Below are 12,753 nucleotides of genomic sequence, written 5' to 3'. Positions count from 1 at the left end.
AATCATTTTTCATAATATCTGCTTCATCTAAGTCGATTCTTGTCTGATAACGCTTCTGTAACATGCCTACATTAAAGAGGCTATAAAAACGAGTGTTGTTATGTCTTAGTTTGTATCAAGATCTTCCAGTTCTCTCTCTGCTTTTTATTGTGGCCTCATAGATCTTCATTATCGGACTGGATTTTACTGATTATGGTTGCCTTTACTGAGGAGGTAGGTTCAATTCAGATTGTTTGTGATATTTTCGGGTAGGCAGGGGGTGCTACAGTGGCCCCAATGTAGCCTGGTTATAGAAGGTAAAAATTAATTAGTCTGGCACCCTGGATGTGGTCATCCAGGTCAGTGTCTGTACTTTCCACAATATTATCATTTTTGTGACCTTTCTAGTCCAATAAGAATTTTTTTATTTGTTCATGGGATGTGGACATTGCTGTCAAGACCAGCATTTATTGCCCATTTTTAATTGCCCTTGAGAAGGTGTTGGTGAGTTGCCATCTTGAACCACTGCAGTTGTGGCGAAGATACACCTCTGTGCTGTTAGGAAGGGAACTCAGCAACAGTTTACATTTTTATACTGTGCTTAATGAAGTAAAACATTTCAAGCTGCTTCACAGGAGCACTAGGAAACAAAATTTGACCTGAGCCACATGAGGGGATATTATGACAGGTGATCAAAAACTTGGGAAAGAAGTTAGTTTTAAGGAGCATTTTAAAGGAGGAGAGCTAGAGAGATAGAGAGGCGGAGAGGTTTAGGTTGGCATTTCCAGGTCTAAAGGCCGAGGCAGTTGAAGGCATGACTGCCAATGGTGAAGCGATTAAAATTGGGGATGTACAAGAGGTTGGAATTGGAGGAGCGCAGAGATCTCAGAGGGTCCTGGGCTGGAGGAGTTCATAGAGTTATGCAGGGGCGAGACTGTGGAGGGATGAAAATTTTTAAATTGAGGCATTGTCTGACTGGGAGCCAATGTAGGTCAGTGAGCACAGGAGTGATGGGTTTATGGGGCCTGGTGCGAGCTATGATACAGGCAGTAGAGTTTGGGATGCACTTAGGTTTATGGAGAGTGGAGGATGGAAATTAATGCAAATAGTTACAAGGTAAGAATGGTAGGTGTAAAGTATGAAAAATACCACACAGATCCAATAGGGGGAACTCTTCTCAGGTGAGGCTGTAGGCACATTATTGGAGTGGAGCATTTAACACACGCTATTTGTAACTGATAGCTTGAGTCTGACAGTGGGTGCACGAAATGCCAAAAATGTGCTGTTCCTTGGAGTGAAAATTTAGCGCTGAATGAAAACAATATTTGCACAGAAAACAAGATTTATAAAAACATTTGTGCACAAAATTGGCTGTTTCTCTACATTACAACCATGATGACACTTCAAAAAAATACTTCATTGAATGTAAAATGCTTTGGGGTGTCTGGAGGTTTGAAAGGTGCTATATAAATGCAAGTTCTTTTAATGTAATTCACTAACTTATCAACATTCATTTGATGCACTCCAAGGTGCTTCACAGCAGCATTATTAAACAAAATTTGACATTGAGCCACATAAAGAGATATTATGACAGATGATCAAAAGTGTGGTCAAAAAGGTAGGGAGAGAAAAAAGTAGAGAGGCAGAGGGATTTAGGGGTAAATTTCAAGGCTTAGGACTTAAGCAACTGAAAGCACAACTGCCAATGGTTGGGCAATGAAAACAGGAGATTTGCGAGAGGCAAAAGCACAGACATCTCAGAGGGTTGTGGAGCTGAAGGAGATTACAGAAATAGGGAATGGGAGGCCATGGAGAGCTTTGAAAACAAGGATGAGAATTTTAAAATAAAGGCATTTCTGGACTGGAAGCCAGTGTAGATCAATACACACAGCAGTGATGGATGAACAGGATTTGGTGTGCGTTGGAATATAGGCAGCAAAGTTTTGGATGACCTCAAGTTTATGAAGGGATCAGGAGGTCGACCGTGGGAGCATTGGAACGGAACTAAAACAGGATGCCGCACCCAATATAATGTTGGATTAAAGAAGTGTGCACATATTAAACATTGATACCTTACTATGCACACTATGTAATTTCAAAATTTCCCTGAATAAACATTATCTGGATTGTTGTTTTGCCTTCAGTCCATTCCAATGTGTTTATGGATCAGTCCAGATTTTCCATGTCTCCTTTGTCTCTGCAACACCCTTCTTGCAAAACCAATTCTGTTTTTTTCTTGCTGTCACCACAGTCCATGTTTTGCATTTTTCTTTCTCTTGCTCTGTCTCTCTGGGTTTTATCAGAGTCCAGTCCATGAAACGCTAAACTCCTGGTTCAGATTTTTGCAGTTGTCGAGTCTCCCTTGCTCTCCCCTCCCTCTCCTCTCTCTCTGGGCTGGCGGTGCTTGTTTACTCGACACAGCCAGAAGAAGTTTGCGCTTGGTTTAATGGTTCAAGGCTCCTCTGCTCCTCCAAATTGTATTTTTATTTTGTTGCTTGTCCACCAGTTTTACTCCCTCAAAAAAAACCCAATTCAATTTCAATTACTTTTAAAAGAAGAAACACAAGAGAAAGAGGAAAAAAAAACATTGGGAAAAAGAGAATCACTTTGGAATGTGTTGAAGCCAAAAGGGGGAAAAACCCATCAAGGATTTTCTGGTTGTTGTGCAGTTTGGCGCCTGGTGTTCTGATAATTTATTAAACATTTTTTTTTTGTTTGTGCCTTTGGTGAATTAGGGATCTTTTTGATATTTTCTTTGGGCGACTTTGCAATAGAAAAAAAAAGAAGAGGAAGCCTAGGCAGAAAGCCAAAGAAAATCAAGTTGATATTACTCAAGGAAAATTGTCTTGGAGGAGATTTTGGTTTGTCGTTTTCTCAACAGATTGTTTCCTGAAGGGATTTTTTTTTCTCTCTCCTCTCAGGATTGGTAATGTGGGGGGGAAAAGCGAACAGTTTCATCTTCCCGTGATATCATCGAGTTAAAAGGAAATATCAATATAAAAAAAAGGAGTTTGAAGATGATATAAAAGAGGAAGAAATGAGGGCTTTCTTGCATTGGGGAGTTTGGCAGTGAAGCCACAACCTTTTCAACTCCAATGTGATTTCCAGAGAATTTTTGCAGAAGAAAGAGATTGAGAAAGACTTCTTCAGCTGTTGTGGAAAAATTAATCCTCCAAAAAAACCTAGAAGCGAGGAGGAAAAAAAAAAGGGGAGTAAAATTGTTAATCTTCCTGCTCTCCCCCAACAAACTCACCAAAAAAGACTTTGTGAAGAAAGGGGGTGAAAAGGACAGATTAATCCTCTCCCCCCCCCCCCCCCCCCCCCCCCCTACCCTCATGGACAGAATGAAGGATTTTTTTCCAATTTAACTGCCAAAATCACTTTATTTAATCTTTGTTCAGAGAAAATTCAAGAAAATTGTATTTGGGGTGCTTCAAATAGTTGACCTTCTTGCTGGGAGATCATTTTTCTTGCTTTCGCCCCCTCCCCCCCCCCACTAAGTGCACTCCCAAGATCAACTTTTATTAGGGTTGTCCCTGTTCCCTGTCTTTTATTTTGGTTTTTAATTCAGTTATATCCAAGGCCTGTGTGTTTGTGGGGAGCCTGGGTGTTGATTTGGAGCTGCAACAAGAAGATTCTAGTTCCAGGATGGGGAGAAAGACTTTGATATTAGCCTTGGTGACTCTCTTCATCCTGGCCAACATTGGCCCAACAGAACCAAAAAGTAAGTGTTCAAAAACCTCCAGAGTAAAAACAAGCTTTATGACTTCACATTCAGAAAGGCTCAAATCTAATTATTTTGGAATGGTGTGTTTTCCTTTTACATTTCTGTTCACTTGTGTGGAAATTTAATGACATGTTCTGTCAACATCTGCCCTGGATTGCTATATAGTTTGCGGCCTAATGTGCACCAAAAAGCCTGGCGCTGGATTACAGGGGGCAAAAGCGACAGTTCGCACCAGCCTGGTTGGAGCTAAAATCGAGAGTCGGGGATTGAGCAAGGACAACAGGGCCTGTTTTTTTTTTAATTTTTAAAAAAAGAAAAGTTTTTTTTTTTAAAAACCTTTATTCTTGCAATGTGAAGGTTTTTTTTTTTAACCTTCTGTGACTAAAGCTGGTTTCCTTGGTCTTGCCCAGACCTGTAACTAAAGATTTTTTAAATGTCACTGTAGTCACATTGGTGAGAGGGGCAGGGCAGATGCAAGCTATTTAGGGAGACAAAATAAATTTTAATTGCTTGGGTGCATTTGAAAAGGACATACATTTTAAGGCAGCGTTGTGCTATTGGAATAAGTTGTACATTGGCTTCTGCTGGTTTGATTTAGAAATAGTATGCTATATATTTGTGAAACATCTCAGTGTTTACCCATACTGGAACTTTGAAAATATGGACATTTTTTAAAAAAATCTGCATGTATTAAGATATGTGCAATTCCAGAATTTTCTGTTTTTATTTCAGAATTTTAGTTCCCAGGCTCTGTTAACGATTGTGTGCTGATTTCTTGTTTAAGTCGTGAATCAGGACGTGGCCACTGATCCACTTTGAATCTCCCAAAATACCAGTGAAAATCCCGTGTAATAAAAATGAGATTTGACTTATTCAGTCAATGAATTCCATTTGGACAAGAGTCACTAATTGCAATCCCCCAAATAAATTAGATAGAGCCTTGGGATCCCATGTCATATAAAGTTGCATGAATTTCACCTTTTCGTGTTAGTGTAAAGCAGTGGCTCTTTATGGAGGAGCTGGGTTTTTAAAACGCTTCCTGTAAACTGTGTTCCAGTGAAAGTTGTGTCTGCAGCTTTAAGAAAGACTTCCATCCCTACTTTTTTTCAAAACATGTTGCAATGCGATTTATCTCCTCCCCTTGCTAATGTTTCACCTTTTTAAATATGCATGGGAAAATCATTGGTGAAGTGTGCTCCATTGTTCTGGAAAATGCAGTAATGTGGAATTTAACATTGCCCCAATAGTACAGAACAGAAATGTGCATTTAAAGTGTTCTTTTTAGTATGTGGTGACTGTGTTATTCTTGTGGGTGAATATCTCACCTGTGGAACCACGAGTTATAGTCTGATCTAACCGCAAGAGAATATATTGCCATCCGTTGGATGATACTTTGCCGCTGTATCCAAACTCACGAGTAATAAAAGTTACTTGCGCAGCTACTCTGAGGAGATCTAACAGATTTCACTGAACACTTTTGATAATCCTTTAAAACAGAGTTTTCAGTGCTGCTTGCTTGCTTTATTCAGCCTCCATTTAGTTTAAAAATATTATGATTGATGTATTCAGTTCTACCGGGACTCTTGCATGCTTGCCCCTATAAATGTTTATATTTTAATTTCTTTTTTTGAAAAAAAGAGTACTGTCTTGCTGTCAGGAGTTTCATTCAGATGCACGAACTGTTTCACTGGAGCTCTGGGACAGCGCATTTTATCCCAGAGAAAAGACTTGCATTTATATAGTGCTTTTCACGACCATCAGGTGCCTCAAAGCATTTTACAGCCAATGAAGTACTTTTTGAAATGTAGCGACTGTTGTAATAAATGCGACAGCCAATACGTGCACAGCAAGCTCCCACAAACAGCTTCTTCTTAGGCAGTCCCTTGGGGTCGAGGATGACTTGCTTCCATACTAACAATGAGCTCTCGGGTGACTGAAGAGTCAAATGAGTGACCTACAGTCGCGACAAACAGCAATGTGATAATGGCCAGATAATTGTTTTTTTACTGATCTGATTTGGTAAATAAATATTGGCCCAGAATGGTGAGTGTTGTGTGAATGGATTATTGCAATGGGTTGAGCATCCTTTTACCAAGGCTTAACTTGTTTGTGGGTGGGCGAAAAAAAGCTAAAGCAGGAATCTCTTGAGAACGGATACAGAAGCCTGCGTACCAGCAGGAGAATTCTAAGTGGCTGGTTTAATTATCCCTTTCCATCTGTCTCCTTTGTTGGCTCCCTTCCCCTCTACCTTTTCCCCTCCCTTTGTCATAGCAAAAGTGCCTGAAGTTTAATGAATTAAAAGTCAATTTCTAATATGTTGTTCTCAGCACAGGCTCCGACATGAGTGTCACAGTTAACTCTCCTGAGGGAGGGAGAGAAACAATTGGCTGAAGCTCATATTTGTGACCGCTGGTTAGTGACTTCATTCCCTCGTTGAATGTGACTGTGCAAGAGCATTGGAAGAAAAAAAAAATGTGGGACTGGTTTTGACAACCTTGCGTTTTCCACCCCCCCACCCCCGGTCCCCCTATCTTCCCTTCCCATTGTTAAATATATGGGCTTACACCAAAACGTACAAACTATCCATCCAACTTTGAGAGAGTTGAAGAAAAAATTGAGAGCAGGGAAATGAAAATATGGGAAATATCTTCCATTGGTTTGCTGATGATTAAGCATTGTGTACAGGGTAGAAGCTCCCTGGTAAAACATGGTTGTAGCTTTCTTTGAAAAGGATGTTTTACATCCACTTAGCAGGCCGGCAGAACCTCAGTTTAAGACGGGACTTCTGACAGCACAGCACTCTTTCAGTACTGTGTCAGGAGTGTCAGCTTGGATTATGGATTGAAGTCTCTAGAATGGGATTTGAACCCTCAACCTTCTGACTCAGGTAAGAGTGCGATCCACTGCGGCAGGGCTGATAGCTCAGTATCCTATTGCTGTTTGTGGGTCCCTGCCGTGTGCAAATTGCTTCACTGGCTAAAAAGTGCTTTTGGGGTGCCCTGATGCACTTTTGTAAAGCGTTGTATATATATTGAGGGAGTAATGTTGGCCAGGACATTGAAAGCATTCTTGGTCTTGAATGTCCACCTGAATTACCTGCATGGGCTTACGGGGTCTTGATCTGATGTCTCATCAGAGACAGCACTTCCAACAGTGCAGCACTCCCTCAGTACTGCAATGAAGTATCAAGCCTAAATAATGTACTCAAGTCACTAGAGTGAGCTTTGAACTCAAGTCTCAATATTTTGTTACCTGCTGGTTGTATATTTACTATAAGCAGCATTTCCAGCTTTGCACAAAGGCATAGTTAATGAAAACTCTGGTAAGTGATTGTAATGGACTTTAAACCAAATCTTGGGCCTCTTCAAGGCAGTCTTAAGGGTCATGCTCTTGCCTGTGAGTCAGAAAGTTGTGGTTTCACACCTTACGACATGATTTAACAATGTAATCTAAACATTCGCTTGGTAGCACAGAACTTGAATATTGCTGATAAGAGAGACACGTTGCCAAAACCTTTCGTCTTGCACTCATCAGGACAAATGCATGAATGCCAAATTTTGTCCGAAAAGACCTGCATCCTACCACACAATTGAGCAACATTGTGTATGAATTTCAGTGCTGGTGTGATGCCAGGTACGTAGGCTGTACATCCCAATGATTGGCTGATCGAATCAGACATGTTCCTTTGGTTATTCATAGTAATCAGAGTATGGACTGTACTCAAACAGTCCACGCTTGTGAAACCCAAAACACAACGTCTACTGTTAGATGTAATTCATCAATTCAGCAGCACGTGCTGAACAAGCCTGAGTGTGCCAATAGCTACACTAGCAACCAACTTAAGATAATCAGTCGTGCTCCTAACGTGACGCATTTACACTTGCTAGAAGTGACATAAATTCATACACAAGGACCTGTTCCCTGTAAACAAAAGGAATATGTTGAAACCTCATGCCTTTTTTGAATTATCTGGAGGCTTGGGGGAGCCTATAGCTCCCCATTGCTTTCTCCATGGCAACCCTTGGATAATGAGAGTCTACTTGTCAACTAATCAGCACCCTTTTCTCCTGTTGTACAAAATGTAATTTAGGCTGACCGCTCCGGTGCAGTATTGAGGGAGAACTGCCTTGTCAGAAGTCGTGTCCTTAAATCACGTAGAACAGAAAAACAGGCCTGACCAGTGTGTGTTGGTCTTTATCCTCCACGTAAACAGATGCCTTAATCCCTTGCGCTCGCTCTGTTCTCATATCCCGCCTATATTCCCCTTTCCCCTCAACCATTTGTTAAATGTTGACATAGTCTCTGCATCAATTAATTTAAACTGAGACCCAGTCTGCCTGTTTAGGTGGATGTTAAAAAGGTCCCATGGCACTTTGGGTTGAAAAAAGCTCTTCTCGTGTACTGGCTGCCAATCTGTCTTCAATTACCATCACTGTAAAACAGATTGATTCTTCATCCCTTTGCAGCTTGTAGGGTCTCAGTGTACGCAAAATGGCTTTTACGTTTCCTGAATAGCAAGAATCGCGGCATTTCAAAACGATTCATTGTATGTGAAGTGCTTGACGTATTCAGAGACTGTTGTGAAATATTGCATTGCTGTATAAGCGCAAGTCTTCTTTCGTTTCACCCGCATATCTTGAGAAGCAGCCCAGGTGATCTTTATATTCCAATATACCAAATTCTGCAGCGTGCTCTTTTTAAAAAAATTTTATAAAATTCTTCAAAAGATTGTCAGTTGGAGTGTTCTTGGTTGCAAACCATAATGTTCCTTGAGATTTGCCTAATGTACATTCTTGTCAGACTGCTTGTTGGGAAATTACTGAGCTTCATGTTTTGCAGTGATGAGGTGGAGGCAGCATCATTGGCAGAAGTCAGAAATGATACAGGAGTTAGATTTTCAGTGATCAGGGAAAGAGTGCACATTGGTAATGCACAGAGCTTGTTTTTATTTAAGATATTAGATCATGAATTACATTGCCTTGTGTATACCACTCAGAAGTGGCTCAGCCTTGTAGACATGGGAGGAATTGAATGGAAAGTGCTAGAGTGTTAGATTTGGCTGCCTGCCAACCAGGTTTTTTTTCTTCAGTATTTTTTTCTCTTCCCTTCTCGCTTGTGCTCGCTCTCTCTCTGTGCCTGTGTCTCTCTCTCTTTCTATCTGTGTGTCTCCCTCTCTCTCTGTCTCCCCACTTCCTCCTCTGCCACCCCCCCCAAACCTCCTGAGGGCGTTTGACCTCCTTCAAATATCCATTGTTTGTAGATATTGTAACTAAGTCCAGTCTTGTCCACATGTTCACCTTCCAGCAGAGGGGGGAGCAATGAGAGTCATTGGTTAGAGATGAGGAACCCTTGTTTCTCCATTTCACCGCCCCCAACCTCCACCCCACCCCTTCCCACTCTTTCTGGAGCTCCTGGTGCAAACACCTTTGTGGAAGATGATTGCTGTTGTTCACTGAAAAATATCCTCTGTCGTACGATTCATGTGTTGAGAGCACAGTTCCTATCTGCAAACTTTGCTTCCTCTTTCACAATTTTTCGTCCTGCTTTTTGAGTGAACGTTTACTATTATGAGTTGCTATGTCAACATTTCCTATACAAGTTTGCTATGCCAGATGTCACCATCTTTGTTCCCTGTAAGAAGATGTTGCGACCAGCCAGTTCTTTTTCAGTGTGCAGTACCTTTAAGTTTTTTTGCGTTTCTGTGTGGCATTTTGCACAGAGCAAGGCCTGCTCGGAACCTTCCAGGCTGCTACATCTGAGCAGTTTAGTAGAAACATTGGTTGACATGTACTTGCGGGTTCTAACATCAGGTTGTTTTGTGGAATTCCTGGGAGCATTTTACTATGCTAAATATGCTATACAAATGCAAATTGTTGTCTTCCAAATCTGTAGCATCTTGCACATGAGTCTGTGGTTAATGTGTAAGAATTAAAACAAAATATTTGCTATCCCCTGGCGTGAGCAATGCTGTTTCTGAGAAGCTGGTGATTGCTGCAGCCTTTGTGGAGGTGGAGCTACCATAATATTGTTGGGTAGGGAGTCACATGAAATTGACCCAGCAATGGTGGGTGATACATACCCAAGTCAAGATGGCGTGGGGCTTGGCGGGGAACATGGTGACGGCGGTGATACTGCTGGTATTGTCCTCCTCAGTACCGAAGGTACAAGATTACAATTTCTGTTTGTGAAGTTAATATCATTAATAACAACTCACAGCCCCCCCTTGCTGGTATAGAACTTTGAGTATTGCTGAAAAGAGAGACATGTTGCCAAAGCTTTGCATCTTGCATTCATCAGGACAAATGGAAGAATGTCATATTTCAAAAAATCACAACAATTTATACTACAGGAGAAAAGGGGTGCTGACTGGTTGGCAAGCTGCCCCTGATTGGCCGAGGCATTGCCATGGAGAAAGCACGGAGAACTGTAGGCTCCCTGAGCCTCCGGGTAATTCAAAAAAAGGTTCAAGGCTTGAATATATTTCTTTTGTTTGCAGAGAATGGGTCCCTGTGTATGAATGTATGTCATTTCTTGCAAGTGTATATGAGCCACATTACGAACTCAACTGATTATCTTAAATTGGTTCTTAGTGTCGCTTTTAGCTCACTCAGGGTCGCTCAGCGAGTGCTGTCCAGTTGCGAAATCACATCTAACAGTGGATGTTTTGTTTTGGGTTTTGCAAGCACGTGCTGGTTGATTTATGGTCGGTACTTTGCCTATTACAAACAGCCAGAGGAACATGTTTGATTTGATCAGTCAATCAGTTCCCCTTTGCAACATGTCTCTCTTTTCAGGAACAACTTATTTATATTGTACATTTAATGCAATAAAACGTCCTAAGGCACTTCACAGGAGCATTATTTAAAAAAAAATTATGGTACCAAGCCATATAAGGAAATAATAGGCAGGGTGACCAAAAGCTTGGCTAAAGAGCTAGGTTTAAGGAATGTCTTAAAGGAGGAAAGTGGTGTAGAGAGGGAGTTTCAGAGCTTAGTGCCTAGGCAGCTGAAGGTGTGGCTGCCAATGGTGAAGCAATTAAAATTAAGAGGCTGGTGTTGGAGGAACACAGATATCTCAGAGGGTTGTGGGGTTGGAAGAAATTACAGACATAGGGAAGGGTGAGGCAGCGGAGGGTTTTGAAAACAAGGATCAGATATTTAAAATTTTGACGTAGTAGAATACTGCCAAACTGTTCGCAGAGTGAAGAAATGAGTGCTGAGAATTTTCAGAAGAGTGTTGGGGGAAGTGATCTGAGAAAATGGCTGAGGAAATGGAAGGCCTTTATGAAGGTGGGGAGAGCCGTGGCAAGTTTTGAAGGACTGAGAGAGCGCATTCACAGTGTGGGTCCAAAGCAGCTAACGGCCTTGCCAGTGGAGAGGAGCAAAGGAAGGGTGGAATGCAAAGGAGGCCAGAAGGCCAGAATGTGAAGAGTACAGCTGCCACTGAATTCTTTAGTAAAGTGAAGGCCCATTTATCTATCTGTAAACAGACCAGGAGAGGAGAAGGGAGTAGTGAAGAGGTGTATTCTTTGAATGCTGAATAAGCCATGCAGTTTTAAAAAGTTTGTTTTTCAACCAATGTTTGCAAGCTGATGATTTAGGTGCTGCCATCCAAAATCCTTCTGACTTCCTTTATATGAAAATTATAATTTCTTTTAACTGCGGAGAGAATGTTTTAATTATCAGTCTCTGCACGGAATCGGTCAGAAATCTGCAGGGACATGACCATATTCATCATTTGTCGGGGTTCCTTGCTGTCTTGACTAAAATTTATATTTTCTGGGCTTAAGGCAAGGGCATTTGGGAATGAAATCATTGCAAAGAATCAGCTTGTGATATCCAGAGACAGGATTAGAGCGATGATGCTGATATTTGCCCTTACAAGATGTTTTTGCTGTGCTTTCCTGTTTTGAAACTACATGGAGTCTTAAAATTCTTTGTATAACTTAGCTGATTTAATCTGGGTCACTTCCATATTATTCAGTGCAAACATTTTCACCTTTCTCAGTCTCCCTGCATTCTCTCTTCGTTTTTGTTCCCCTCTTTGCTCTGTGGTCATTACTGCTCCCAATTATTGACCTTGTGTATTATCCCATATACTCTTACTTTCTGCATCCTTGCTGTATTGAAACTAAGACACATTGCACCATCTTCAACTCTAACTCAGCCTTTCCCAGAACCTTAAAACTAGGGAACTCCTTAACATAAGAATAGTACAGGACAAAAGGAGGCCATTTGGCCCATTGAGCCTGTGTTGTCACCTTTGAAGAACAGTCTCACTCCGCTGCCCTTTCCCCATATCTCTGCAATTTTTTTTCCTCCTCCAAGTGTTTATCCAATTCCCTTTTGAAGGAACTGTTGAATCTATACCCGCCACCCTATCCACTCCCTGCGTCAAAATAAGTTTTTCTTCTTGTCACCACTTAAATCTGTGCCTTCTGGTTTTTGACCTTTGAGCTATTAGAAACAGTTTCTCTTTACTTTACCCAAACCCTTTATGATTTTAAACACCTCGATCAAGTCTCCTCTTAGAATTCCTCAATCTTTCTTTACTCTGGCTGTAGTCTTCAAAACTCAAGCTTGGAGTTGACAGAATCCTTCCTAATTTATCTTATTTTACTCTCTTCTTAGTTGGCAGAGTCCTATCCAATCTGGTCTTGATTCTTCATCTCAGTCCTCTAATAGTTTACATAATACTAGCTGTCATGTTGATGTGCAGCAAAGGTGTGGTGACAATTATCAACAAATCGTACCTTGGTCTCTCCACCTACTCGCCTGGTATTTTCTCTCTTTCAAACAGGCAACACCCAACTCTACCTCTCCACCATGTCTCTTGACGCTACCTCTTTTTTTGTCAGGGCTGCTTGTACAGCACCTGGACCTGGATAAGCCCCAATTTCCTCCAATCAAAACATTGGGGAGGCTAAAGCTATTTATTTTTGTGACCCATCACAAACTTTATACCCTTCTCATTGATTCCACCCCGTCTCAATCATTATCTCGAGTTGAACCAAACCGTTTGCAACCTTTGGTGTCCTAGTCTGAGCA

General features: G+C 41.3%; 1 protein-coding gene across 5 annotated transcripts in view; it reads left to right on the top strand.

The window, feature by feature from the left end:
* The first annotated feature begins 3,309 nt into the window (after positions 1–3,309).
* LOC121286826 (insulin receptor-like) overlaps positions 3,310–12,753 on the top strand; it is a 228,439-nt gene continuing 218,995 nt past the window's right edge. For all 5 annotated transcript variants that reach the window (XM_041203888.1, XM_041203886.1, XM_041203889.1 and 2 more), the window contains exon 1: positions 3,310–3,703. In XM_041203888.1, coding sequence (XP_041059822.1) covers positions 3,628–3,703 — 76 coding nt within the window. In that variant the 5' untranslated portion in view covers positions 3,310–3,627. The remainder of the gene's footprint in view (positions 3,704–12,753) is intronic.

The sequence above is a fragment of the Carcharodon carcharias genome, chromosome 14, assembly GCF_017639515.1.
Source record: "Carcharodon carcharias isolate sCarCar2 chromosome 14, sCarCar2.pri, whole genome shotgun sequence".
NCBI lineage: Eukaryota > Metazoa > Chordata > Chondrichthyes > Lamniformes > Lamnidae > Carcharodon > Carcharodon carcharias.
The sequence above is the reverse complement of the archived record's forward strand: the minus strand, read 5'-3'. Positions and strand labels throughout refer to the sequence as shown.